Source organism: Mauremys mutica, chromosome 12 (assembly GCF_020497125.1).
Source record: "Mauremys mutica isolate MM-2020 ecotype Southern chromosome 12, ASM2049712v1, whole genome shotgun sequence".
In the NCBI taxonomy this organism is placed as follows: domain Eukaryota; kingdom Metazoa; phylum Chordata; order Testudines; family Geoemydidae; genus Mauremys; species Mauremys mutica.
In genome coordinates this window covers 38,416,934-38,444,487 of record NC_059083.1, presented here as the reverse complement: position 1 = coordinate 38,444,487, position 27,554 = coordinate 38,416,934, and the positions used below count along the sequence as shown (strand labels likewise).

The 27,554-nt window shown below is 46.1% G+C and overlaps 2 protein-coding genes and 1 pseudogene across 2 annotated transcripts; all 3 read left to right on the top strand.

The window, feature by feature from the left end:
• The first annotated feature begins 8,661 nt into the window (after positions 1 to 8,661).
• On the top strand, positions 8,662 to 9,609 carry LOC123344809 (olfactory receptor 6C74-like). The gene has a single exon (XM_044981287.1). The coding sequence runs from the start codon at positions 8,662 to 8,664 to the stop codon at positions 9,607 to 9,609; it is 948 nt and encodes a 315-aa protein (XP_044837222.1).
• A 7,675-nt stretch (positions 9,610 to 17,284) lies between these two features.
• On the top strand, positions 17,285 to 18,226 carry LOC123346768 (olfactory receptor 10A7-like). The gene has a single exon (XM_044984228.1). The coding sequence runs from the start codon at positions 17,285 to 17,287 to the stop codon at positions 18,224 to 18,226; it is 942 nt and encodes a 313-aa protein (XP_044840163.1).
• Positions 18,227 to 22,049: 3,823 nt separating this feature from the next.
• On the top strand, positions 22,050 to 23,001 carry LOC123346767 (annotated as a pseudogene).
• The last annotated feature ends 4,553 nt before the right edge of the window (positions 23,002 to 27,554 follow it).

Genomic DNA, 27,554 nt, shown 5'->3' with positions numbered 1-27,554 from the left:
CCATTTAATTCGACATAGAGGGCTCTTTAGTTCGAATTCTGTACTCCTCCCCGACGAGGGGAGTAGCGCTAAATTCGACATGGCTATGTCGAATTAGGCTAGGTGTGGATGTAAATCGAACTTAGTAGCTCCGGGAGCTATCCCACAGTGCACCACTCTGTTGACACTCTGGACAGCAGTCCAAGCTTGGATGTTCTGACCAGCCACACAGGAAAAGCCCCGGGAAAATTTGAATTCCTTTTCCTGTCTGGACAGTTTGAATCTCATTTCGTGGTTGGACATCGGGGCAAGCTCAGCAGCACCGGCAGCAATGCAGAGCTCTCCAGCAGAGGAGTTCATGTAATCTCTGAATAGAAAGAGGGACCCAGCATAGACTGACCAGGAAGTCTTGGATCTGATCGGTGTGTGGGCGAGGAGTCTGTGCTTTTGGAGCTGCGCTCCAACAAACGGAATGCAAAGACCTACGGGAAGGTCTCCAAAGCCATGAGAGACAGAGGATACAGGCGGGATGCAACGCAGCGCAGCGTGAAAATCAAGGACCCCAGACAAGGCTACCAAAAAATCAAAGCGGCAAACAGACGCTACGGAGCCTGCCACCACTGCCCCACCAGTGACCGTGGACTCTGACGATGGGACAGTGTTGACGGCCAGTTCCTCGGCGATGTTCGCGGACGGGGAAGATGAGGAAGGGTTTGTGGAGGAGGAAGCAGGCGACAGCGCTTACAGCGCTGGTTTCCCCGACAGCCAGGATCTCTTCAGCACCCTCACGGAGATCCCCTACCAACCCTCTCCGGCCGTTAACCCGGACCCTGAATCAGGGGAAGGAGCAGTTGGTAAGTGCTTTAAACATGTAAACTTTTATTATTAATGGAACAGGAATCTGAACTATGTATAAAGGAGGTCTCTATATATATGGGGATAGAACAGAAATCATCCTGGGAGATCTCCACGAAGCTCTCCTGGAGGTAATCGAAAAGCCTCCACAGGAGGTTCCTGGGGAGAGCTGCCTTATTGGGTGCTCTGTGGTAGCACACTTTTCCGCGCGAGGCTTTCATGAGGTACTCAGGGAGCATTGCCTCCCCGAGCACGGCTGCATAGGCCCCTGGTTTGTGCAGGCTTTCATGCAGCATGCGCTCTCTATCTCCTTCAGTGACCGTCCTCAGGGTGATCTCACTCGGAGACTCCTGCATCTTATTAGGGGAATTACTGTAATGTTACGCCTGGTCCAAAGTATTTTTAAAAAATCTCCAGACAGACGGCGTAGCAGAGACTCAGCACGCTGCTGCGTGACAAGCGTAACGGAAAGCCAAAGAATCAAATGGACGCTCATGGAGGGACGGGGGACTGAGGACGCAAGATATCCCACAGTTCCAGCTGTCTCTGAAAAGCATTTGCATTCTTGGCTCAGCTCCAAATGCTTTTAGGGTCAAACACAGTGTCCGCGGTGGGTCAGGGCGTAGCTCGGCAATCTACGCACCCCCCCAGGGAAAGGGAAAGGGAAAACAATCCTCTGTTGACTCTTTTACATGTCACCCTATCTTTACTGAATGCTGAAGATAGATGCGATGCTGCAGCACTCAACGCCAATATCCTTGCTCCCCCCTCGTCATGGGTGGCTGATGGTACAAAACGACTGGTACCCGTCCTCATCATCAGCCTATTGGCACATGGGGCAGTGCAAAAGGACTGGTAACCATGCCGACTAGCATCAGTAAGGTCGATCAAGGGCGCCTGGTCCTAATTTTTCCTGGTAGATGGTGCAGTATGGCTGGTAACCGTCCTCATCATAGCAACAGGGGGCTGAGCTCCATCAGCCCCCACCCTTGATGTGTAAAGAAAAGATTCAATTGCCCCTGGACTAGCAGTGGGATGCTGGGCTCCTCTCCTCCACACTCCTTAATGTCCTGTCTGGACTATCATAGCAGCTGGAGGCTGCCTTCCACTCATTTCTCACTAACAAGTCAATGTGTCTTATTCCTGCATTCTTTATTACTTCATCACACAAGTGGGGGGACAATGCTATGGTAGCCCAGGAAGGCTGGGGGAAGAACGGAATGAACAGGTGGGGTTGTTGCAGGAGCACCCCCTGTGAATAGCATACAGCCCATAATTTCTACAGGATCTGACACAGAGCAGCTGTGCTCTCTGGTTCTATGATACAGTGGTTCTCTAGTACACTTGCCCATATTCTAGGTAGGACTGATTCTATTTTTAGATACCAAAAAGGAGGGATTGACTCAGGGAGTCATTCCCAATTTTGGCTTTTGCGCCCCTGGCTGATTTCCACTTATGACAGCAGCAAATGGTGCAGTGGAAAAGGACTGGTAACCATGATCCTCTTATTACCAATTTATGGTATCGTAGATGGTACAGTATGGCTGGTAACCATCTCTGCTGTCATGCAAAAGCAAATGAATGCTGCTGTGTAGCGCTGCTGAATCGCCTCTGTCCACGGCATCTAGTACACATACGGTGACAGTGACAAAAGGCAAAACAGTCTCCAGGGTTGCCATGGTATGGCGTATGCCAGGGTAATCCAGGGAAAACGGGCTCAAAATGATTGTCTGCCATTGCTTTCCCGGAGGAAGGAATGACTGACTACATTTACCCAGAACCACCCGTGGCAATGAAATTTGCCCAATCAGGCACTAGGATCTCAACCCAGAAGTCCAAGGGTCGGGGGACACTGCGATGGGGTGGAACAGGGGCAGAGTTTATGCTTTCCGGATTGCCTGCAGCAGGAGTGCGGACGAGATAGGTGCTGTGCATGGTGTTGTTCACAGACACAGACTAGACTGTGTTCATTGTTCGCAAAAATGTATCTTTGCCAGGAATTCACTCCCTTTTTCCCATCACACAGCTTCGACTGTCTCCAGACCTGCCACAGCATCCCCCTCACAGAGGCTGGCAAAGATTAGGCGGCGAAAGAAAAAGACACGGGACGAGATGATCGCTGAAGTTATTGGGTGCTCCCGAGCCACGGCGGACCAGCAGCACCAGTGGAGGGAGACCCTCTCTCTGTACCAGTGCTCACACAGCGAACGGGAGGAGAGGTGGCATGAGGAAGACAAGCAGGCGATTGAAACGCTGCTTGGACTAATGAGGGAGCAAACGGAGACGGTCCGGCGCCTTGTGGATGTTCTGCAGGACCGCAGCCAGGAGGACAGAGCCCCCCTGCAGTGTATCTGCAACCGACCTCCCCCGCCACAAAGTCCCATACCTCCCGTCACCCAAAGTAACCAGAAGGAGTGGCGCCAGGGGCCGTGAAAACTGTCACTGCACCACAGCAGAGTGCTCAAGTACCCAAAAGCTCTCATACCCTAATTTTTGAGAATTCCTTCCCTTCCTGACTCACCCAAGCCCCAATCCCAGTTTCATCCCCTGACTGTCTGGTTAATTATTAAAAATACTTTGCTGTTAATTACTGTTTCCGTCATGCTTTTTTACACAACACTGTGTTTGAAGGGGTGGGTGGGTGGGTGGGGAAGGGGGTAGGGTATTGCATAGGACAGTCACCTTTAGCAGGGTACAGAGACGGGGGCAGGATCAGCAGCAGGTCACACACACAGTGCAGTCAGTAGGCACCCTGATCGGTATGGCAGGTGGTTTGCAGGTTCTGTGTGGGTGTGGGGGTACGTGACTTTGTAGCGGGGGAGGGGGGTAACAGTTCTCATGCAACGGTCCCTGTCCTGGACCACAGAGCCATGCAGCAGAGGAATCTGTATCCATCTTCCCCCGCCACAAGGCCACATAGCCCCCGCACACAGAGTCCCAAAAAGGAGGGATGGCAGGCTCCGTTGAAACAACCAGTCCGGCACTGCAGACCGCTCTGGGAGCAGGAGCCTGTCATTCCTGGAGTTTAGAGGCAGTCTTTACATCACCGCACACCCTACCCAGCACAGTCTGCGTCCCAGTTTCAACCCTTTAACGCAAAGTCATCAATAAAGAAACCTTTGTAAAGTCACAGTGGAACATGTGTTTTATTTTTAAACGTGTGTTGGAAGTGGGGGAAGCGGGGTGGACGGGGTATGTAACTGCAGATGCTAGTCAACAGTAACTTGGTAAAGAAACAGGGGCAGGTTCAGCTTCTCTGTAAAGAAACTGAACAGTCACAGGTCACGCTGCTCGCTGCTCGCTGGTACTTGAAGAGTTCCTTGTCACTGTGCAAGGCGCCTGCACAGAGCTTCACGAGCCAGGGCATTAGCGGGTAGGCTGGGTCCCCAAGGATCACTATAGGCATCTGCACATCCCCAAGAGTTATTTTGTGGTCCGGGAAGAAACTACCTTCCTGCAGGCGTCTCAACAGACCAGAGTTCCTGAAAACACGCGCGTCATGAACCTTGTCCGGCCACCCGCCGTTGATGTTGGTAAAACGTCCCCCATGGTCCACCAGTGCTCGCAGCACCATTGAAAAGTAGCCCGATTTCTCAGCAGCTGACTGTGGAAGAGGTGGACGATAAGGTGCGAGGAGTTGACCTTGGCCATAACTGCAGCGGGCTCCGTGCTCGCAGTGCTGTGGCGCCCACACTGTCACTGAGCAGAAAAGTGCACGAACAGATTGCCCGCAGGCGCTTTCAGGGAGGGAGGGAGGGCGTGACTGATGGTTCAATGATGACAGTTACCCAAAACCACTCTCGACACATTTTCCCCCCAGCATGCACTGGGGGGAAATCCCAGAATTCCAATGGGAGTGCGGGAACTGTGGGATAGCTTCCCACAGTGCACCGCTTTCAAAGTCGACGCTTGCCCCGTTACTGTGGACTCACACAGTCGAATTAGTGTATTTAGTGTGGATACACAAATTCGACTTCATAAGGTCGATTCCACAAATTCGACTTAAGTTGATTCGAAATAGTCTTGTAGTGTAGACATACCCTGAGATTCCCCCTCCCATGGCCCAGAGCCAATTCTCCACCCAGAGTTCCTGACTCAGCTTCCTCAGAGAGGTAACTGGTCCTAACCTTTTTCTGCCTATCTGTTACTATCTACTGCTTTAACAGTGGCTGTTAACCTCAAGAAATGCTTTTGGTTCAAATAAACGTTTGACCCGACCCAAGTGTGTTGGCCACAATGTGCTATAGAAAACACAACAGTTCTCCCCGTACCTCATGTGGAGAAGATCTGTGAAGCTGGGTCTTCCACGCTACAAAAGAGAGCCCTAATCATTGGATTATGGGATGGTCTGGTGTAGGACTCTCTCTCAGTCTTTTGCCTCAGGCTTTAATGAGGCTAATGAAGGGCTTAGGAATAGTGGCAGAGTGACTGATGGGAATGAAGGTGCGGGGTTGGAAATTACAGTATCCGAGGTAGAAGCCAAACTTGAACAGCTGAACGGTAGTAAATCCGGCGGCCCGGATAATCTTCATCCTAGAATATTAAAGGAATTGGCGAGTGAAATTACAAGCCCGTTAGCGATAATTTTTAACAAATCTCTAAACTCGGGGGTTGTACCGTTTGACTGGAGATTAGCTAATATAGTTCCTATTTTCAAGCAGGGGAAAAAAAGTGACCCGGGTAACTACAGGCCTGTTAGTTTAACATCTGTAGTATGTAAAGTCATGGAAATAATATTAAAGGAGAGAGTAGTTACGGACCTTGAGGTCAATGGCAATTGGGACAAATTACAACATGGTTTTACGAAAGGTAGATCGTGCCAAACCAACCTGATCTCCTTCTTGAGAAAGTAACAGATTTTTTAGACAAGGGAAATGCGGTGGATCTAATATATCTTGATTTCAGTAAGGCGTTTGATACAGTACCACATGAAGAATTGCTGGTTAAATTGGAAAAGATGGGGATCAAAATTAAAATCCAGAGGTGGATAAGGAACTGGTTAAAGGGGAGACTGCAGCGGGTCATATTGAAAGGTGATCTGTCGGGTTGGAGGGAGGTTACCAGTGGAGATCCTCAAGGTTCGGTTTTGAGATCAAGTTCCCCAGGAGAAAGAAGTGCAGCAATGCCTATGTTCACCTGGTTTGAGGATCCGGCTGGGACTCAGACTTGAGAGAGGCAACCAGGCACCTCAAGGGAGGCAGCAGTGTGCATGCCTAGAGGCAGAAACGTAAGCACTTAGGGGACTTTTGCAGCAAAACTTTAGGCATTGAGTGAATTAAGGCACTTACAGAGTTAGGCAACAGCTAAGTGAGGCCTTTGAGGATCTCAGTGCTGCCTAAATTTTGAATGTAGGTGTCTAAAGTACTAGTGTTGTTTTAATTAAGATGGAATACGTGGGCCCAAAAAGTCAAAGGTGTTACCATAACCATGTCACTGTCCAATATCAAACAATGTTAAAGAAAGTTCAGGGTTTGATACACACAGGCCTCAGCCTGCTTAATCCCATGGCAAACACACCATTAAAATCCTTTTAACCTTTTATTAAAGATAAAGAAAAGAAGAAAGCACAGTTAAAGCATTTGAAATGTAAGGTATTAAATAAGGTTTTCATTTTAACAGCGTCCCTCGCTCCCTGTCCCTTTAGCTGAAGAGAGTTTTAGAAGGGAAAAAAAACCAACCACCCTCATCTGTCAGTCTCTTTGATGGCATCAAAGACAGTAATAACTGTCCTTTGGAGGGAAAGTGAAGAAATTAGTTGAGATGGGCTGGAGCTGTTATTGTTAAAGTCCTTCCAATCACATTTCATTTGAAGCAGTAGTTGGGACTTAACCTGTTTATAACATTTATTTAGTGAACTTTCCATAGTTAATTCCCAAGCAGGCAAAAATGATGGGCCCAATTGTCACAGCAGTAGTTAGGCACCTAAATGCTTTTCTGGATCTGGGTCTTAGTGCTAAAGAATCTGCCCAGAGCAAATGGAATAGATATAATTAGAAGTGAGCATCTCCTGTTGCCCAGACCAGTGCATAACCCACTGGACCATGCCGCATACCAAAGAAGTGTAAGGAACACAATAATTATAAGGTAGGAGGCACATGAAATGAATTAAATGGCACATTAAAGGTCTCTGCCATCACAAGTGAGTCTATGACATATGGGCAAAGGCTAAAACATTCTGAAATGTACAGTAGTTGGGTTCACAGATGGTAACCTAGTTAAAATTTCTTGGAAAGTGTCATGATTTTTTATCTTTCCATGTACATCTCAAAAAGTGGCTCTGGGATTCTCCAGTGAGTGGATCCCCTGGGGTACCTGTGATCATTAAAACTAATCAGCCTCACCCAGTTGAGGCAGACCTACTTCACAGAGAACGGCAAATAGATTGTGAGACCAGAAGAACTAGAGTCAACATATGAAAGTACAATTTGCTTAGACGTGACAATACCCGCTGGACAAGTCAAAAGACCCTGATGTTGCAGGTGCTGTTTGAGGGCTTCTCACGGCTTGACATGAAGGGAAAAATCAGAATGATTACTACTTTTCAGTCTTTGAAGAAGTTCAGAATAAACTACTTTAGTATTTAATCCAAAAGAGCAGGGACTAGAATTTAAAAGATTACCCTACAAGAATTTGTTTTAAAATAGTTGGTGATGACTGAGGCACAAGACTCAATCTGTGTGTAGCCGGCTTGGCCTTATGGTATCTTCCTAACATCACAGACATAGACTAACGTGAGTAGCTGTTCTGCCCCCCTTTCTGTTTATCTATTTCCTTTTCTTGTTTTTCTTTTCCCTCTTCTCTTTCTGTTTTTAAATATCTTTTAACTCCATTTTGATAACTTTTTTTCTTATATTTTCATTTTCCCTTTCTCCTTGCTCTCCTTTTTTTTCTTTCACTCCTTTTTTTTCTTCTTTTTTCTTTCCTTCCTTTTTTTTTGGTTCCTACATTTTTCTCCTTTCTTTTTTATTCTCTTTCTTCAGTTCTCTCCTTTCATTTTCACCGTCTCCTTTCCTTTATTGCTTTTCTCTGTTCCTTTATTTTAATTTTACTTCTCCTTTCTTTTAGACTCATAGACTTAAGGTCAGAAGGGATCATTATGGTCATCTAGTCTGACCTCCTGCACAAGGGAGGCCACAGAATCTCAGCCACCCACTCCTGTTATTACTTTTTTTTTCTTTCCTTATTTTTAAGGCTAGTCCAAATATTTCTATCAAAACTGTTTTTGACAAAAAATAAATGGGTTTTCAAATAAACTAAAGCTTTTGTGGTAAGTGTCTGCATTCTGTGGACAATTTTTGACTTTTCATTAAGAAAATAAAAACCAGAAATTTTGAAGAGTTTTCAGCTGAAAACTTTTCTTTTTTCTTCCCCTCTCGCCCCCACACCTAAAAAAAGTAAAAAATTTGCTTAGGGAAACAATTCCACCCAGCTCTGCTCTTCTTTATTTTGGGGGCTTTTCTCTCCTCCACTTTTCTTTCCTCTTCTGTTTGCCTTTTGTTTTCTCTTCTCGTTTTCTTCACTTCCCTGCTCACATTGACTTGTTGTTATTTCCATCCCACCCATTGCCCACAGGGTAATTTTTTATTTGATGTATTGTTCTTTTGTCTTCTTCACTTTTCTTATTTCACCCTTGCTTTCCTCATCTAGAGTTTATAATTTTTTCCTCCGTATCTCTCTTCCTTTTCCTTTTATGTTCTCTTCTGATCTTTTCTTTCCTCTTCTCTACTCTTCTGTTTTTCTACTTTTCTTTCCTCCTGTTCATCTGACACATTATTCCCTATTCCCTCCATTCTCCCTCTACCCCTCACAGATAGATCCAATGTAGCCATGCGGAACCAAACCACCGTGACCGAATTCATCCTCATTGGCTTCCTCTACCCCCGCCATCTGGAATGCCTCATTGCTGTTGGCTTCCTGGCCTCTTATTTGCTGATCTTGTCTGGCAATATCATGATCATCACCATCATCCTCTTAGACCATCACCTCCACAGCCCCATGCACTTCTTCCTCTGGAACCTCTCCTGTCTGGAGATCCTTATTACATCTTCTTTCCTACCCAAGGTGATTGCCAGCTTTCTGACGGGTGACAGGTCCATCTCCTACCTGGCTTGTATCACTCAGTGCTATTTCTACTTCCTTCTGGGCTGCAGTGAGTTTGTCCTGCTGGCCGTTATGTCCTATGACCGCTATGTGGCCATCTGCAACCCACTGCACTACAGCATGGTCATGAATGCTCAGTTCTGCTTCCAGCTTGTGGTGGGGTCATGGGCAACGGGGTTCCTGGCCACCATCATCCCCACCATCCTGGTCATCACCCTGCCCTTCTGCAATGCCAACCAGATTGACCACTTCTTCTGCGACGGCTTGGCCTTGGTCAAGCTGTCCTGTGTGGACACGAGCTTTGTGGAGCTGCTGAGTTTCATGACCTCCTCCGCCATTCTGCTGGGCTCCTTGATCCTGACAGTGGTGTCCTACACTTATATTGTTGCCACCATCTTCAAAATAACATCCCACTCAGGACGCAACAAGGCTTTCTCCACCTGCTCCTCCCACTTCATCATCATCACCATGGGCTATGGCAGCTGCATCTTCATGTATGTCCGGCCTTCGGGCAGCGACATCTCACTCAACAAGCTGGTGGCCCTGCTCAGCACAGTGGTGACCCCTCTCATGAGCCCCTTCATCTTCAGCATGAGGAACCAGCAGATGAAAGATTCCCTGAGGGCAGCCTTGAAGAGAAGCATGAACTTCTCAAGGAAGCATATTAACTTCTGAATTGGTTTTGTGAGGGGAAAAGAAAGGGAAATTAAGCACGAATAATAGTTATAGTACTCTTCTAAGTTATAGTACTGACCTAAGAAGTGGTAGTTCCCTGTTCAAATCCCTTTTCTCCTAAGGCAGAGGGGGAAATTGAAGCTGGATCTTTCACCTCCTAGTTGAGAACCCAAATGGCTGAGCTAAGGCCTGGTCTACACTAGGAGTTTATGTCGAATTTAGCAGCATTAATTCGACTTAACCGTGCACCCGTCCACACCAGGAAGCTAATTAGTTCGACCTAGAGGGCTCTTTAGTTCGAATTCTGTACTCCTCCCCGACGAGGGGAAGTAGCGCTAAATTCGACATGGCTATGTCGAATTAGGCTATGTGTGGACGGAAATCGACCTTAGTAGCTCTGGAAGCTATCCCATAGTGCACCACTCTGTTGACGCTCTGGACAGCAGTCCGAGCTTGGATGTTCTGACCAGCCACACAGGAAATGCCCAGGGAAAATTTGACATGCTCCGGCGCCTTGTGGATGTTCTGCAGGACCGCAGGCAGGAGGACAGAGCCCCCCCTGCACTGTATCTGCAACCGCCCTCCCCCGCCACAAAGTCCCAAACCCTCCTCACCCAAAGTAACAAGAAGGAGGGGCGACAGGGGCCGTGAAAACTGTCACTGCACCCCTGCAGAGTGCACAAATACAAGAAGGCTCTCATTCCCTAAATGTTGAGAAGTCCTTCCCTTCCTGGCTCACCGAAGCCCCAATCCCAGTTTCATCCCCTAACTGTGTAGTTGATTATTAAAAATAGTTTGCTGTTAATTACTATTTCTGTCAAGTTTTTCTACAGAAGACTGTCTGTGAAGGGGGGAGAAGGGGGTTGTTAATTGCATAGGACAGTCACCTTTACCAGGGTACAGACACGGGGGCAGGATCAACAGCAGGTCACACAAACAGTGCAGTCAGTAGGCACCCTGGTCGTTCTGGGAGGTGTTTTCCATGTTCTGTGTGTGTGTGGGGGGGAGGTACGTGACTTTGTGGCATGGGAGGGCGGTTACAGAACTTATGCAGTGGTCCTTGTCCCGGACCACAGAGCCACACAGCAGGGGAATCTGTAACCATCTTCCCCCGCCACAAGGTCACGTAGCCCCCGCACACAGAGTCCCGAAAAGGAGGGATGGCAGGTTCCATTGAAACAACCAGTCCGGCACTGCAGACTGCTCTAGGAGCTGGAGCCTATCGTTCCTCGAGTGTAGAAGCGGTGTTTAACATCACTGCACACCCTACCAACCACAGTCTGTGTCCCTGTTTCAACCCTTTAACGCGACTTCATTAATAAAGAAAACATTGTTAATTAACAATGTTCCATTAACTTTATTTTTAAACGTGTGTTGGAAGGGGGGAAACGTGGTGAACGGGGTATGTAACCGTGGAAGAAAGTCAACAGTAGCTGAAGCAGGGGCAGGTTCAGCTTCTCTGTAAAGAAACTGAACAGTCACAGGTTACCCTGCTCCCTGAGGAACCTAGCTTTCAAAGCCTCCAGGATGAACAGCGCTTCCCGCTGGGCCCTTCTAATTGCACGGCTATCTGGCTGAGCGTAATCAGCAGCCAGGCGATTTGCCTCAACCTCCCATCCCACCATAAAGGTCTCCCCCTTGCTCTCACAGAGATTGTGGAGCACACAGCAAGCTGCAATAACAATGGGGATAATGGTTTCGCTGAGATCCGAGTGAGTCAGTAAGCTCCTCCATCTCCCCTTGAGACGTCTGAAAGCACGTTGAATGATGACAGTTACCAAAGACCACCCTCGACACATTTTTCCCCCCAGCATGCATTGTGGGGAAATCCCAGAATTCAAATGGGCAGCGGGGACTGCAGAAAATGTGGGGTAGCTTTCTTGAGAGGAGCAAAAAAGCTAATGTAGTGCCTATCTTTAAAAAAGGGAAGAAGGAAGATCCAGGGAACTACAGGCCAGTCAGTCTCACCTCGGTCCCTGGAAAAATCATGGAACAGGTCCTCAAGGAATCAATTCTGAACCACTTAAAGGAGGGGAAAGTGATCAGGAACAGTCAGCATGGATTCACCAAGGGCACGTCATGCCTGACTAACCTAATTGCCTTCTATGATGAGATAACCGGCTCTGTGGATGAGGGGAAAGCAGTGGATGTGCTATTTCTGGACTTTAGCAAAGCTTTTGATACAGTCTCCCACAGTATTCTTGCCAGCAAGTTAAAGAAGTCTGGGCTGGATTTATGGACGGTAAGGTAGATAGAAAACTGGCTAGATGGTCGGGCTCAACGGGTAGTGATCAATGGTTCCATGTCTAGTTGGCAGCCGGTATCAAGTGGAGTGCCCCAAGGGTCGGTGCTGGGGCCGGTTTTGTTCAATATCTTCATTAACGATCTGGAGGATGGTGTGGACTGCACCCTTAGCAAGTTTGCAGATGACACTAAACTGGGAGGAGTGGTTGATACACTGGAGGGTAGGGATAGGATACAGAGGGACCTAGACAAATTAGAGGATTGGGCCAAAAGAAATATGATGAGGTTCAACAAGGACAAGTGCAGAGTCCTGCATTTAGGACTGAAGAATCCCATGCACTACTATAGACTAGGGACCGAATGGCTGGGCAGCAGTTCTGCAGAAAGGGACCTAGGGGTTACAGTGGATGAAAAGCTGAATATGAGTCAACAGTGTGCCCTTGTTGCCAAGAAGGCTAATGGCATTTTGGGTTGTATAAGTAGGGGCATTTCCAGCAGATTGAGGGATTTGATCATTTCCCTCTATTCAGCATTTGTGAGGCCTCATTTGGAGTACTGTGTCCAGTTTTGGGCCCCATACTACAAGAAGGATGTGGATAAATTGGAGAGAGTCCAGCGGAGGGCAACAAAAATGATTAGGGGGCTGGAGCACATGACTTATGAGGAGAGGCTGAGGGAACTGAGATTGTTTAGCTTGCAGAAGAGAAGATTGAAGGGGGATTTGATAGCTGCTTTCAACTACCTGAAAGGGGGTTCCAAAGAGGATGGATCTAGACTGTTCTCAGTGGTAGAAGATGACAGAACAAGGAGTAATGGTCTCAAGTTGCAGAGGGGGAGGTTTAGGTTGGACATTAGGAAAAACTTTTTCACTAGTAGGGTGGTGAAGCACTGGAATGGGTTACCTAGGGAGGTGGTGGAATCTCCTTCCTTGGAGGTTTTTACGGTCAGGCTTGACAAAGCCCTGGCTGGGATGATTTAGTTGGGTTTGGTCCTGCTTTGAGCAGGGGGTTGGACTAGATGACCTCCTGAGGTCCCTTCCAACCCTGAGATTCTATGATTTCTGTGATTTCTATGGTGAAATGGACTGTGTATCATTATCTCTCTCAAGCTTACTCATCAAAATATGCAACAAAGAGTCCTGTGGCACCTTATAGACTAACAGAAATACTGGAGCATAAGCTTTCATGGGTGAAAACTCACTTTGTTAGATGCATGTGAGTATTCACCCATGAAAGCTTATGATCCAATAGGTCTGTTAATCTATAAAATGCCACAGAACTCTTTGTCGCTTTTTACAGATCCAGACTAACATGGCTACCTCTCTGATACTTGTTATTGAAATAAATGACTCCTCTATTTACCTATTGACTCTATCTATTCAGGTGGTGATTTTCAAAATAGATTGGGGATGCAAAACTTGTCAACACTTGACTGATTAGAGGTCAGGATTCTGACCTAGATACCTTCTCGGTTTAGTCTGGGGTTTGAGGGCCCCACTGACCACAAGGCCCCACCCAATTGGCTCACGCTCCCATGGGACCTGCATGGAGCCCTAGATTGAGACCGACAGACAGATGGGAGTGTGGGCAGGATGCAGAAGGTGTCATGGGCGCTGGAGATAAAACCAAACACTCATAACGCATGCCCTGGGAAGCGTGGTTTCAGGAGATATTGACAATTGTGATTTCTGGATTTCAGTGCTGATTGGTTAAGGGGAGAGGAGGAACTATCACCAAAAGTTCCTGCCTGTGCCCCAGAGCAGATGCTCATTGGGTGCAGGACCTACATCATGCCCCCCTTAGCACTGCCCCGAACAAGTCTCTTAGCACTGTCCCTTGACCAACCAGCACTGAGGGGCGAGTACCAATTTTGACATCTGGAGTGTAAAAAGTTTGACGGGATGGGTGTGAAGAAATTTGTCAAGGTGTGCAAGATTTGTATTCCATAACTACATTGACAGCCCACTTGGAATTTCACAAAATTCTAATTGAGGAAGCTCTCAAATGCTATTCAAAGTCAATAGGAGTTGGATGATTGTGAGTCTTCGCCTTCATGTTTTAATGGAATCATGTCCCAGAATAAGAATCCCTTTCCTTAGTCCTTCCCAGTCTGTTGAAAACTGAGACTTTCTTCAGGGGAATGAAACCAGTCACAGACTCTGTCCACCAGTCTATGGTCATTTGGTCATTTTTATAGACCTTGATGATATGGCTAAAATATTAAAGGCTGAGACTGTCAGTCACCCAACTCCCCTTGGTTTTGAATTGCATTTTGGAGCCTAAATCCACTAGGATCCTTTGAAAATCCAAGTCTACAACCATGTAGGGAGTGATATACATGCTCAGATGATCCAAACAGGACAGGGGATCTATTGATCTGCCCATAATAAGGGTATAATTGAAAATTTGGTCCCTTCTCTGAAGAGCTGTCAATTAAAGAAGACAGTTGGCCTCCACAGGAAGGAGGAGAGAGATTATGAAATACATACATACTCAGAATCAACTCCCTGATGTTCCCTGTTCTCTAAAAATCTTGACTCCCATCTGCCCCCAAGCCACCCACCCAACACACTTTAATTGTTACACTCACTCCTCTCCCAGAGCTAGGAATTGAACTCAGAAAAGCTGATGCTCAGCTACCTGCTATAAACAGTCAATCTTCTTCTAACAGACTTCTTTCAGGCCATTGGAGAAGTGTCCTTACCGTGTTATTCACAAATATATTTATAAAATCAGAAGTTTTTTTATTCATATACCACCTCTTCTTAATAATCATGATTGGCGAAAATCACAGGCAAGAAAAGATTGTCTCTAAAGCCTGAGACTGTTGCCATCAGTGTCATAACTTTGTCAATTGCAAAGATCTGATGTCTCAGAGGAAGGTGAAGAAAACCCTTATAAAACAAGGCATTAATTCAACTCTGCAGAGGAGGACAGAGTTCCTCCAGTGACTCATCAAACAGCTCAGGCTAAGGCTGAAGTACTGACAGTTCCAGCACACTGTCCCACTAACCTGCTTCAGCCCTGCCTTGGGGAGCCTGCAGCCAGGTGTCCCAGGCTAGTTCAATGTCCATGATACTTCCATGTCAAATACACTCAAGACCTGTGCACCACTCAAAGACTTTGCAGGTTTAGGCCAGGATTTTCAAACGAGCATAAGGGAGATGATTTTCCAGTTCACACTGAAAGTTACCCCCAATGGGAATGGCTTGGGAATGACACTGGAGTGAATTTCGCCACTAGCCCTTGGCTGCTGAGATGAATTTACCAAGAAGTTTGCAAATTATTTCCAAGGCTGTTGGTGAATACATTTTAGACATGGAGACTTGTCTGCTGAGAGCTGGTCTGAGAATCACTGCATACATTTCACATGAGACAAGCAGCCATCATGTGGTAACAAATTGGAGTCATGTCTGCCAGGGGATAGATCTGAACTGGAGATTTAGAAATTAATGGTGGGAAGAGCTGACATCCCTGGAGGATGCTGTCCTTGGCTTTCTGTAGATCTATCACAGCAAGGAAACGGCACTGTGAATTTCCCTACACACACTCTTGACCAGAGTGCCTCAACTCTGTCTTTAAGAAGTCACTGTAGGGATGCGAGGGGAGTTAATAACTACCCATGGTCCAGTGAGTTCTCAGCTCCATCCTGAGAGTGCCAACAATGGGGAGCAATGTGTTCCCAGTTGGATGTTGAGATCATGATGAAGTGAACACCATGTCTCTTAAAAGACTAGTCAGACCTCACACCAGTTCCACCAAGATCTATGCTGTTGAGATCACTGGCAATTAGTGCTAAAAGCTTTTGGCCTACCTATCAGTTATATTTGTTCTTGACATTTGTAGATACAATTTATACATTCTTATTACATGTTCTTCAGGAGCCTGTTCCTGAGAAGCTTATATAAATTGTCTAGGCTTTAAGGTCTCAGACCCTTATTGCAACAAACACATCTTAATCATGATGAAGAATATGTCTACAGTAAGTGCTTGGAGAACTGAGAGTAAACTAATATTCTGACCTTGATCAACAAGTACAGTTGACATTGCAATTTGGATTGGACCATCTCTGTATTTAATGGTAGCTTCTTTATTACTGAGTTGATTGCATTGATCAAAGTGTTTACAAACAGAATACAATTACTAATTCTCCCAGGCACCCATAGTCAGTAGAACCCTGGGGATTTTATCCCAGTAGTCACTGAACAGTACAGAAAGGATTGATGTCTCAGATTCACTAGCAGAGAAACTTCTCTGTCAAGATAAGTCAGTTTCAGAAATGATGGAACTGCTTAGAAGTGGGAAGGTTTGACTGCTCAGAGTAAGGTATTTGTGGGACAGTCTGAGGCATTTTCCTTCTTTACTATTATGACCCCAAGTTCATTTTCTGGAGTCATCAACACCTAAATTATCTCCCGAATTGAAGGAAAAATAGAAAACCTCTCTCTCTCTCCTTCTCTGTCATCTAATCACTCAATCTAATTTACTCTTATGTATCTAATCTACAGAATTGTTCTTAATTTCTTTCTCTCTGTCTTATCAAAGGTATTCTGCATAATGTCTTTCTATCAAGATAAGTAATAGTAATGAATGATTCATCTATCTGCCTATCGACGCTATCTATTTGCAATGTCATTTTCAATGACACCTAAAATATATTCATCTACAGGATTCTCTCATCTCACCCAGATTTCAGAGTCCCACAGACACAATGGAGAATCTTATCTGTCAAGAAGAACAGAAATTGGTCCAGCTGTGTTCCAGTAACGTCAGAGGTAAATCTAACCACATTAGCTGGCAGTGAAGTGTAAGATTAGACGAGACCAGCCATGTGTCTGGGCTGTTTGTTGTTGGTTTGTCTAGTGCTTTTTCTCTCAACACTTATTCTCATTAATGGGATGGCACTGTGTGAGGTAGGGAAATGGGAACAAATGTGGGGGTGCTCTTTAATAATCATTCATAGGGCTGCATGTCGGTCACAATGGGAAAGAAGTCACAGACACTGTGATTTTCCCATTTGTTCATGACTTTTTGTGTGTGTCCATGACTCACCCTGCAGTGGAGGCTCCTGCACTGCCTGTCCTGCAGGGCTGTGCCCAGCCCCCCACTCCAGGCATTGTGACCAAGTGCACGGGGTCGCAGCGCTGCTCAGGTGTGGCCCAACTGCCCCTCTGGATTGGACACAGCAGCTACCAATGTCCATTCCTGAGGTGAGTGTGGGATAGGGTGTCAGAATCGCCAACCAGAGATGAGTAAGATCCAAGGGATAGAACACCTGAGCTGTGTGAACATAGAGAGATGAGAAAGGGGAGGGGGTGAAGCTGATTGTGTAACTGTGATTCTATCTAATCTGTATTTCTATCTATTATGAGATACCATGCAAACCCCTGAGAGGGATCTAAATACCTATGTGGTCTCAACAGGACCGAGCTATGGAAGAAAACCTAACAGCAGTGACAGGGTTTATCTTTCTGGGCTTCTCAGGCCTCCAGCATCTGCAGCCCCTTCTTTTTGTCCTCATCTTACTCATCTACCTCTTCACACTGATAGGAAATGGCCTCATTATCGCTGTCACGGTTGCTGACCTGGCCCTCCACACCCCCATGTATTTCTTCCTCAGGAACTTGTCAGTCTTGGAGATCTGCTACACTTCAGTGGTCGTCCCTAAGACCTTGACCAACCTCCTGTCAGAGAAGCAGGCTATCTCTTTCCTGGGCTGTGCAGTCCAGATGTACTTCTACCTTTTCTTTGGCAGCACAGAGTGTGGCCTGCTGACTGTTATGTCCTATGACTGGTACGTTGCCATATGCAACCCCATGCGTTACTCACTCATCATGAGCAGAAAGGTCACCCTAAACTTGGCAGCTATGGTGTGGATCGTGGGTAAGTTGGTGGCATGTGAGCAAACGGGAGCCATATTCACGTTACCCTTCCATGGGCCGAATAAAATCAACCACTTCTTCTGCGACGTCCTCCCAGTGCTTAGGCTGGTGAGCACGGACACATCGCTCATCAATGCCATTCTTTCCTTTCTCACTATAGCATTCACAATAGTCCCCTTAATCTTAATTATCACCTCCTATGCAAGCATCATCTGCACCATTCTGAAGATGCACTCAGGCGAGGGGAGACACAAAGCTTTCTCCGCTTGCGCTTCACACCTAATCACGGTCATCTTATTCTACTGCAGCGCCTTTATCACCTACATGAGGCCCAGTTCCAATGTCTCTGTGGACACCGATCGAGCCCTCGCCCTGTTGTATACGGTCATTATTCCAACATTCAACCCAATCATATACAGTCTGAGGAACAAAGAAGTCAAGGAGGCTCTGAGGAAATTCTTGACCAGGAGTAACATTTCTTTGTTCTCGTAAATACAGTTGTTTTTTTCTGATCATTGAGACCCATTGAAGTGTCTCAACTTGGGAGGTGTCACAAAATCGGAAAATGTCTGTACTATTGCTTAACAATACGATGTATAATTTGGTTTCCCTTTTTAGTTTTATATTGGCATCTGACTTGAGGGGGAGATAGCTCAGTGGTCTGAGGAGGAGCTTGCTAAACCCACAGTTGTGAGTTCAATCCTTTAGGGAGGCATTCAGGGATCTTGGGCAAAAATCTGTCTAGGAATTGGTCCTACTTTGAGCAGGGGGGTGGACTAGATGACCTTCTGAGGTCTCTTCTCACTCTGTGATTCTCTGACTGTGTAATGTTAAAGCAAAGGAGGTTGTAAAGTGTGCTGTTAAGGAACCCATGAAGGGTAATTCAGCCTCTGAGGTACCCACTTCAGAGGGTTAAGACAACAATGGACTGGGTCATCAACTGAGGGAAGAACCAACCTGGCTGGCACCATCCATGTTAGGATGTTTTACTCTTCCTAAGGCTAGGGCTGAGATCAAAAGACCCTGAAGGATTAAAAAGGAAGTGGTTGGCTCTGCTGGAACCTAACAAAAAGACCCAGAGCCAACAGGGTGAAGAAAGACAGACAGACAGAGTGAGAGGCAGGAACTGCTGTGGTCAAGCTGTAACTTGGTGCCCAGAGAGAACAGGAGACACCAAGGGTAGGTCATGTCTACCAAGGGGCTGGAGGGGAATGTCAAACATAAGGAAGACAATGGGTCCTGTAGGTCTTTTTGTTATTTTAAAAATCTGCTTCTCTAAGCACTGTGCACGTTTTGGACAAATACTCCTGTTTCTGTGTCACTGCAAATTATTCCTGACCACAGGGTCCCAACGGGGAACTTTGGCAGAGTCCAAGAACATCTGGACCTGAAAGGTAATGGGGTTGGCACCCATGAAGGGGGAAACTGGCAACCCCATTGGAGTGTGGCTGGATTTCTGGATCCCACCCCAGAGAGAAGTAGAGGCATGAGCTGGAAGGGGTTCATTCCTGGGGCTGGAGAAGGGTCTTAGAAAGGGGCAGCTTACTCAGGAGAAATCCAGAAGGGCAGGTCACATTTAAAGGTTGGTCTGTATTTTATTACATCCATGTTTTAGGAAAGATGTGAACAAATTGGAGAGAGTCTGGAGCAGTGCCACCCAGAGGTTTCAGGGGGCCTGGGACAAAGCAATTTTAGGGGCCCCTTGCATAAAAAAAGTTGCAATACTATAGAATACTATATTCTCGTGTCGGCCCCTGTGGGGCCTGGGGCCTGGGGCAAATTGCCCCACTTGCCCCCCGAGCAGCCCTGGTATGGAGGAGAGCAACAAAAATGGTCAAAGGGTTCAAAAACCTGAGAGGAAGAAAGGTTAAAGAAACTGGGCCTGTTTAGTCTTAAAAAAAGAAGGCTGAGGTGGGACCTGACAACAGTCTTCAAGTATGTTAAGGGCTGATATAAAGAGGGCGTTGATAAATTGTTCTCCATGTCCATTGAAGATAAAACAAGAAGCAATGGGCTTAATCTGTAGCAGGGGAGATGTAGGTTATAGATTAGGAAAATCTTTCTAACTAGAAGGGCAGTTAAATTCTGTGTCTTAGCACAGGGGACTGGACTTGATGACCTCTTGAGGTCCCTCTCACCCCTACATTTCTATGAATGTCTGACAACTACAACTGCCTAAATGACTTCTAATCTCCTACCAATAGAATAAAAAAATAAACAAAAATAAAAACACCTGGGAAATTCACTCACAAAGAATTTGTGAACGCAGAGTTAGGTTTGTACAGGGCTGATGACATAGCATTCCTATGTGCTTTAGCAATTTTGAGATTGTTACCTTCATTAAGACATTTGTTTTCCATTGTAACCTCCTTGTTGGTTTAGAGCATCCAGATGCTAGTGAAAAAGTGGCCCATCCTGACAGCATCAGTCTTTCTGAGCACTGCTGCCCCTGCTAGAGTGCAGGATGCCTTGGAAATCAGTCACAGGGAGAGATCCATCACTGGCCATCAACACGTACTGATTCTTCTATCCTGGAACAATGGGTTTTCTGCCGGCAGGACCGCAGAGTTTGATTGACTCTCTACACAACAGCAAACAGGGGTAGGATTTGGAGCTGGGAAATTCCCTCAGCAAAAGCACCTGGAAACAGGATGTGGCTGTGAGACTCAGCATCACCTAAGGATGCTGACCAGAACCAGGGGTGATGAAATCAGACTGAGAGGGGTGCCATGAGGATGTTGTTCTCCTAAGTTTTGTACCTCTGGCGTTGTGTTGTAAAGTGTTTGCGTCTCTTGCTTTCCTGCTGCATTGTCCCTGAAGGATTTGTCTGGGCTCCCACTGCCAGGTGAGGGGGAATGGGTATAAGTAACTGGTGGATGGGAGAAATAAGTCAGTTGTTTTGTGGTCTAAGTCAGGTGGACTACAGACTCCCACTGCCCAAGAAGGGTGTCATACAGGGGGTCCTCACCTGGCAATATGCCTAAAAGAGACCCAGAGCTAGGGACAGTGACCAGTCACTATCTAGACCAAGAGGGGTTAGAATCACATGGGAACTATAGTTTGGGTCTGAGTACAACAGACTGATGCCTGACAAGGGCGAGGGCAGGGCCAGGTTGTAAGAGCACCCATTGAAATAAATGAGTCAGTTCACATTTCCGAGCTATTGTTTACTCAGACATTGCCATAGGGGTTTCACTCAGGTCATAGTTGCTAGGTTTTCTTTGTAACCACACCCTCTAAAGACTTAGGGCTAGATTCACAAGAGGGATTTAGGTGCCTTACTGCCTAACTTAGATTCCTAAGGCCAACATTTAGACACTATTAACAGTAATGAAACCCCTGCTACCTTGCCCTATAGTTGCCTAGTGTCCTCAGGTAACTAAGTTTCCACCAGTAAAGTCCCAGAGGTGCCTACATTTTTGCCAGTGGGCTTGTGGGAAGCCATCAAATTACTGATACCATTGAGCAGCTCAGCTCATGCCATACTGGCATGCCATACTGGCATACTGACTCATGCCAACTCCCCAGTGGCATTTACAAACTTGTTGCTCCCTCAGGTATCTCACTTGTGGGGGTCTAATCTGGTAGGTGTGCTCAGACGTGTCTCCCAATCTCCTCTGTTGAAGCTTTTCTACTCTGTGTATGTACTGAAATCTTCATTGGAGCAGGGAGTGGAATGTGGGTATCCCAGGAGAATGTTCTAGAAATTAGTGTGTAGAGTCCTAGAAGGTATAGAGAGAGTGGGAATAACTCTATACCCTAGTGACTAATGCATTCTCTGGAGACCAAGGTTTCACTCCCTGCTCCAATGAAGATTTGCACATGTCAATACTACAGCCACACAGCTACAGTGTTGCAGCTGTGTCACTTACTTTGTCGGTGGAATGAGTTTATCCATTGATGTAGTGAATCCACCTCTCTGAGAAACAGTAGCTAGGCCAACAGAAGAATTCGTCCTTTTACAAACTGCCCCCCCTGCTCAAGACCTCATGGCCCTGCCACACCCTGCCCCTGAAAAAGGCAGTGGAGAGGATCCTCCAAGCTATCTAGAAGGGCTATGTGGGACACAGCCAATCAGGGCCCAGCAGGCTTGTAAAAGAAGAGCTGCAGGGCCAGAATGAGTCCATTCATTGCTGGAACTGGTGGAGTGTGGCTGGTGTGTGGCTGGCCAAGGGAGTGAGAAGGAGCTCTAGGCTGGTAGCTGGGACACTATTCAGACAAGGTCCTGAGGTAGGGGTGAAGAAGGCGCGGGGCTGAAGGGAAGTGGCCCAAGGAATTAAAGCAGCGATATGACATAGATAAAGGGACACAGTGAATGGTTGCTATCAACAGGGTCCCTGGGCTGGAGTTTGTGCTTCTGGGCTTCTCACTGTCACAGCCCATGGAGCTCCTGGTTTTCATGCTGCTACTGGCCATCTTTGCCTTGACACTAATGGGGAACATGGCCATCATCACCGTTGTGTATGTGGATCTCCGCCTCCACACCCCCATGTACTTCTTCCTCTGCAACCTCTCCCTCTTGGAGATACTTTTTGTCCTCTCCATCACTCCAAAGATGCTGGAGAACCTGCTCTCCCAGGCCAAAGCCATCTCCTTCTGGGGCTGCATCACCCAGTGTTACTTCTACTTCTTCCTGGGCACTGTGGATTTCATACTCCTCGCCATCATGTCCTTTGACCGCTACGTAGCCATCTGCCACCCTCTCCACTACCCTTGTAATCATGAGTGGGCATGTTTGTGGCTTCCTGGTCATGGGTTGTTGGTTGGTTGGGTTTCTTTCCACCCTTTACCCACTTATTTTGCTGTGCCAGCTTCCTTTCTGTGGCCCCAATGTGATAAACCATTTCTTCTGTAACTATGCCCCACTAGTGAGACTATCCTGCGTCGACACACATTTCCTCCTCATGATCGAGTATGTCTTCTCCTCGGTGGTTCTGCTCACATCCTTGTCTTTTACTGCAGTGCCCTATCTTTACATCATCACCACAGTCTTGCACATCCCCTCAGCCACAGGCAGGCGAAAAGCTTTTTCCACCTGCACCTCCCACATCACGGTAGCCTCTATCTACTACGGCAGTGCCATCTTCATGTATGCTAGGCCCATCCAGGGCCGCTCCCTGGACCTCCAGAAGGTGGTGGTTGTGTTCAACTTCATAGTGAGCCCTTTATTGAATCCTTTCATTTACACCTTAAGAAACGAGAAGGTCAAAGAGGCCCTCAAGGAATACTTGACTAGAAAGAGCTCTGTTCTGCAACCAGAGCCTTGATACAGATACTTCTTCATCTCAATAATGAATTGCTGCTTTTATCCATTGAGTGTCATTGTTATTTAGAGGGGTGGAAGCTTGACTTAGGCTCGGGATTCCTGGGTTCTATTCCTGGACCTACTGTGTGACCTTAGCAGAGTCTGTTTCCCCTCCCACCCTTTTTTCATTTAGATTAGGATTTTCCAAACATCTAAGAAATTTAAAAGCTCAAGTCCCAACTCCTCAATCAATCCATTGCTTTTGACATCCCCACTCCTAGACTATAAGCTCTCCAGGGCAAGAATTGTCTCCCGTTACCATCTGTTTATACAGTGCCTAGCACAATGGGGTCCCAATCTCTGTTTACAGGCATTCATGTAGCATAAATAAAAAGAGTTCCTGGGAATTTCAAAGGGGTCTAAGGGAGTTATACACCCACCTTACATTAAATTGCCATGAGATTTGATGGTGAGGGGCCATTGATTTCAATGGGTGCAAGGCATTTAGATGCTTTTGAAAATCCCACTGCCTAAATACCTTTGAAAATATGGCCCTTGGTGCCCAACTCTCAATGATTTCAATGGAAGATAGGCAACTAGGCACTTTTCAAAATCCCACTAAGTGTCCATCTGCATGTTTAAGTGCCTAAATACCATTAAAAATCTGGCCCAACTCTTTTATGCTCCATTGCAAATCCCAAATACTCAGTGTCTCAGTATTAATAGTCAGAATGAGCTCTTTATCATAGATTCATAGATACTAAAAGGACAATTGTAATACTCTTCTCTGACCACCTGTATAACACAGGTCACAGCACTTCCCGACAATAATTCCTAAACCAGATCTTTTAGAAAAACATTCAATCTTGATTAAAAATGGTCAGTGATGGAGAATCCACCACGACCCTTGGTAAATTGTTCCAATGGTTAATTACTCTCCCCGTTAAGAATTTATATCTTATTTCCAGTCTGAGTTTGTCTAGCTTCAACTTCCAGCCATTTGATCATGGTATACCTTCCTCCCGTAGATTGAAGAGCCCATTATTAAATATTTGTTTCCCATGTAGCTACTTATAGACTGTGATCAAGTCATCTCTTAACCTTCTTTTTGTTAAACTAAATAGATTCAACTCCTTGAGTCTATCACTATAAGGCTTTTTTTCTAGTAGTTTTTAATCATTCTTGTGACTCTTCCCTGAATCCTCTCCAACTTAGCAGCACCCGTCTTGAATTCTGGGCACCAGAACTGGACACGGTATTCCAACTGCAGTCGCATCAGCACCAAATACAGAGGTAAAATAGTATCAGAGGGGTAGCTGTGTTAGTCTGGAACTGCAAAAGCAGCAAAGAATCCTGTGACACCTTATAGACTAACAGACGTTTTGCAGCATGAGCTTTCGTGGGTGAATACCCACTTCGTCGGATGCAAGAAACTCCATTCTCTGGCCAGCTCTAGTAAAGATCTATTGGCCTGTACAATACCCTATGTGAAAATGAGGATGCATTTTCAAAGGAACCTAAGGGAGTTAGTTACATAGATCCAAATGATATTCAAAGGGAGTTGCTGGTGGATTTTCAAAAAAGCCTAGCAGGTTTTAGCCTGTGCTTTAACACATTCTACAGCCTCATACCAATATTCGAATTGTTCCTTCAATTGAAAAAGAATGTTGCTAAATTGGAGAGGGTTCAGAGAAGAGCCATGAGAATGATTAAAGGATGAGAAAAACATGCCTTATAGCAGAGGTGGGCAAACTACGGCCCACGGGCCACATCCGGCCCGTGGGACCATCCTGCCTGGCCCTTGAGCTCCCGACCAGTGAGCCTAGCCCCTGCCCCCCCACCCACACTGTTCCCCCTCCCCTGCAGCCACGCTGCCGCTTGGGCAGCATTCTGGGTGACGGGATTGCATGCTCCTGCCGAGCAGCATGGCAGCGTGTCTGGCTCCGGACAGGTGGCTCAGCTGCCAGACATGCTGCTTTGAGTGTCATGGTAAGGGAGCTGGGTCTGGGGGATTGGATAAGTGGTGGGAATTCCAGGGGGCAGTCAAGGGAACAGGGAGAAGGGTGCAGTTGGATGGAGTGGAGGTTCTGGCGGGTGGTCAGGTGATGGGGGATTGGATAAGTGTGGGAGTCACGGGGGGCCTGCCAGGGGGAGGAGGTGTGGATAGGGGTCAGAGCAGTCAGGGGACTGGAAGCGAGGGGGTTGGATTGGGGGTGGGGTTCTGGGGTGGTTAGGGGCGAGAGGTCCCAGGAGAGGGCAGTTAAGGGACAAGGAGCGGGGTGGGTTGGATGGATGGGGTTTCTGAGGGGGGCTGTGAGGGGGTGGGAATTGGGAGGGGTTACATAGGGGGCAGAGGGCAGGCTGTTTGGGAAGGCACAGCCTTCTCTACCTGGTCTTCCATATAGTTTTGCAACTCCAATGTGGCCCTCGGGCGAAAAAGTTTTCCCACCCCTGCCTTATAGTGATAGACTCAAAGAGCTTTATCTATTTAAATTAACCAAGAGATCGTTAAGGGGTGACTTGATTACAATGTATAAGTACCTACATGGTACATGTAGCAGAGAAAGGTCTTTAATGATTCAATGGCTAGAAGTTGAAGCTAGACAAATTCAGACTGAAAATAAGGCTTAAATTTTTAACAGCAAAAGTAATTAACCATTAGAACAATTTACCAAGGGTCATAGTGGATTCTCCATGACAGACAATTTTTAAATCAAGACTGGGTGTTTTTCCAAAAGATCAGCTCTAGGAATTATATTGGGGAAGTTCTCTCACTTGTGTTATACAGGAGGTCAGACTAGATGATTACAATGGTCCCTTCTGGCCTTGGAATCTGTGAAAAAGAACCCAGGACATTTTGGAAACTATGAATGAATCTCATAAGTCACATTTTTAAAATGTTTAGACACCTAGCACAATTTTTGAAAAACAACTAGGTACCTAAAGCCCATTGAAATCAATGGGAGTTGGACACTTAGTTGCCTTTGAAAATCCAACCAGGACACTAAGTAGCTTTTAGTGTATCCCAACTCTTGAAATCATCTCTCGTGAACGACTTCAGCAGAGCTACATCAAGGATTAATTTGGACCTTTTAAACAATCCTTAATTCAAACTAAAATTAAAAGAAAAAAGTTTCAGGTGAGAGAAAGTTATAGAAAGGTCAAATAAAAAGGATCATCAAAAGCATATTTTGTAGGAAACTTTAGTTTAGTCAATGCCCCTTAATGGTGACCTACAGCCCCCTATCCCAGCTCTGCCATTGTCCCTGCATACCAACCCAGAGTCCACTACAGTCCCAGTTCTGGGCTTTCCCCACACGTTTGCCAAAGCCCTTCAGTCCCAACACATAATAGAGTTAATTACATTCACTAATCATTTTTAATCACTTTGTGATCCTGAAATAGAAGATATAAAAATGTAAAAAGAAGTTTCTGAATAAAGAAAATCCAATAATAATAACAATAACATTCCATTTTATTCTGCTCTTTGACTATTTCTCTACATTTAGTCCTCTGAGAATCTGTGTGAGACATATTCATCTTTAGGGATCTTAGGTGTTTTTACCTGCAAGCACTGACTTGATCACACAAGCTCAATATCCATTAGTTCCTGGCAATAGAAGCAGAGGTTTTGTGTAAGAGAAACACTAATGCTGAGTAGGTCTCTCCCTCTGTTTCTATCCTGGCTCTCTCTCTCTCTTTCCTCGCCTATCTATCTATCTATCTATCTATCTATCTATCTATCTATCTATCTATCTATCTATCACAAGGTAACCATCAAAAATATCCAACACTACCCTGCTAATATTGCAAAGTATATGTCTGTAGGAACATAGGAATTGCCAGCCTGGATGAGGCCATAGTTCCGCATAGCCCAGTTTCCTGTCTCTAGCAGTGGAGAGCATCAGCTGCTTCAGAAGAAAGTGCAAGAAACCCTGAACTTGGAGATTATGGACTAATCTTCCATAGTGTATGTATCTCCCTTACGTCCTTCAGGTAGGGGTTATTTCATACCTAGATAGATAGATAGATAGATAGATAGATAGATAGATAGATAGATAGATAGATAGATAGATAGATAGATAGATAGTGATCATGGTGTAATGAGCATCCCTATTATTTAGAGGGCTGTGTATAGTTACACTTGGTTATCATAACGACCACAATATATTAATGGTTCTTTCACATGCTCTCCCCCTCCCCCCAAACTCTCCATTTCTTCTTGATCTTAAGGATTCCTGTCTTGTGCTTAGTTGCCGCAGCCCTTTGGTGACAGACCACACTGGCACAGGACATCTCTGTCCATGCCTTTGACTGACTCCTGGAGAGGGGGCTGAATGTGCAGAAACTCCCTACACTTCAGCACGTCTTCTAGGAGGTTGATGATTTCTCATCTCATTGGTGCTGCCTGCATGTATATACCTGTATAATAGTCACCTTCTTAAAAGTGAATCTTGGACAACTGTTAAAACCAATACCTTCTCTGACTAGATCCTGTCCATCCTAACAACCTCCAATCTTTTTTTCAAGTCTTTGGTTTTGGTCTGCCTCCGAGTGTTCTAGTTCATTCATTCT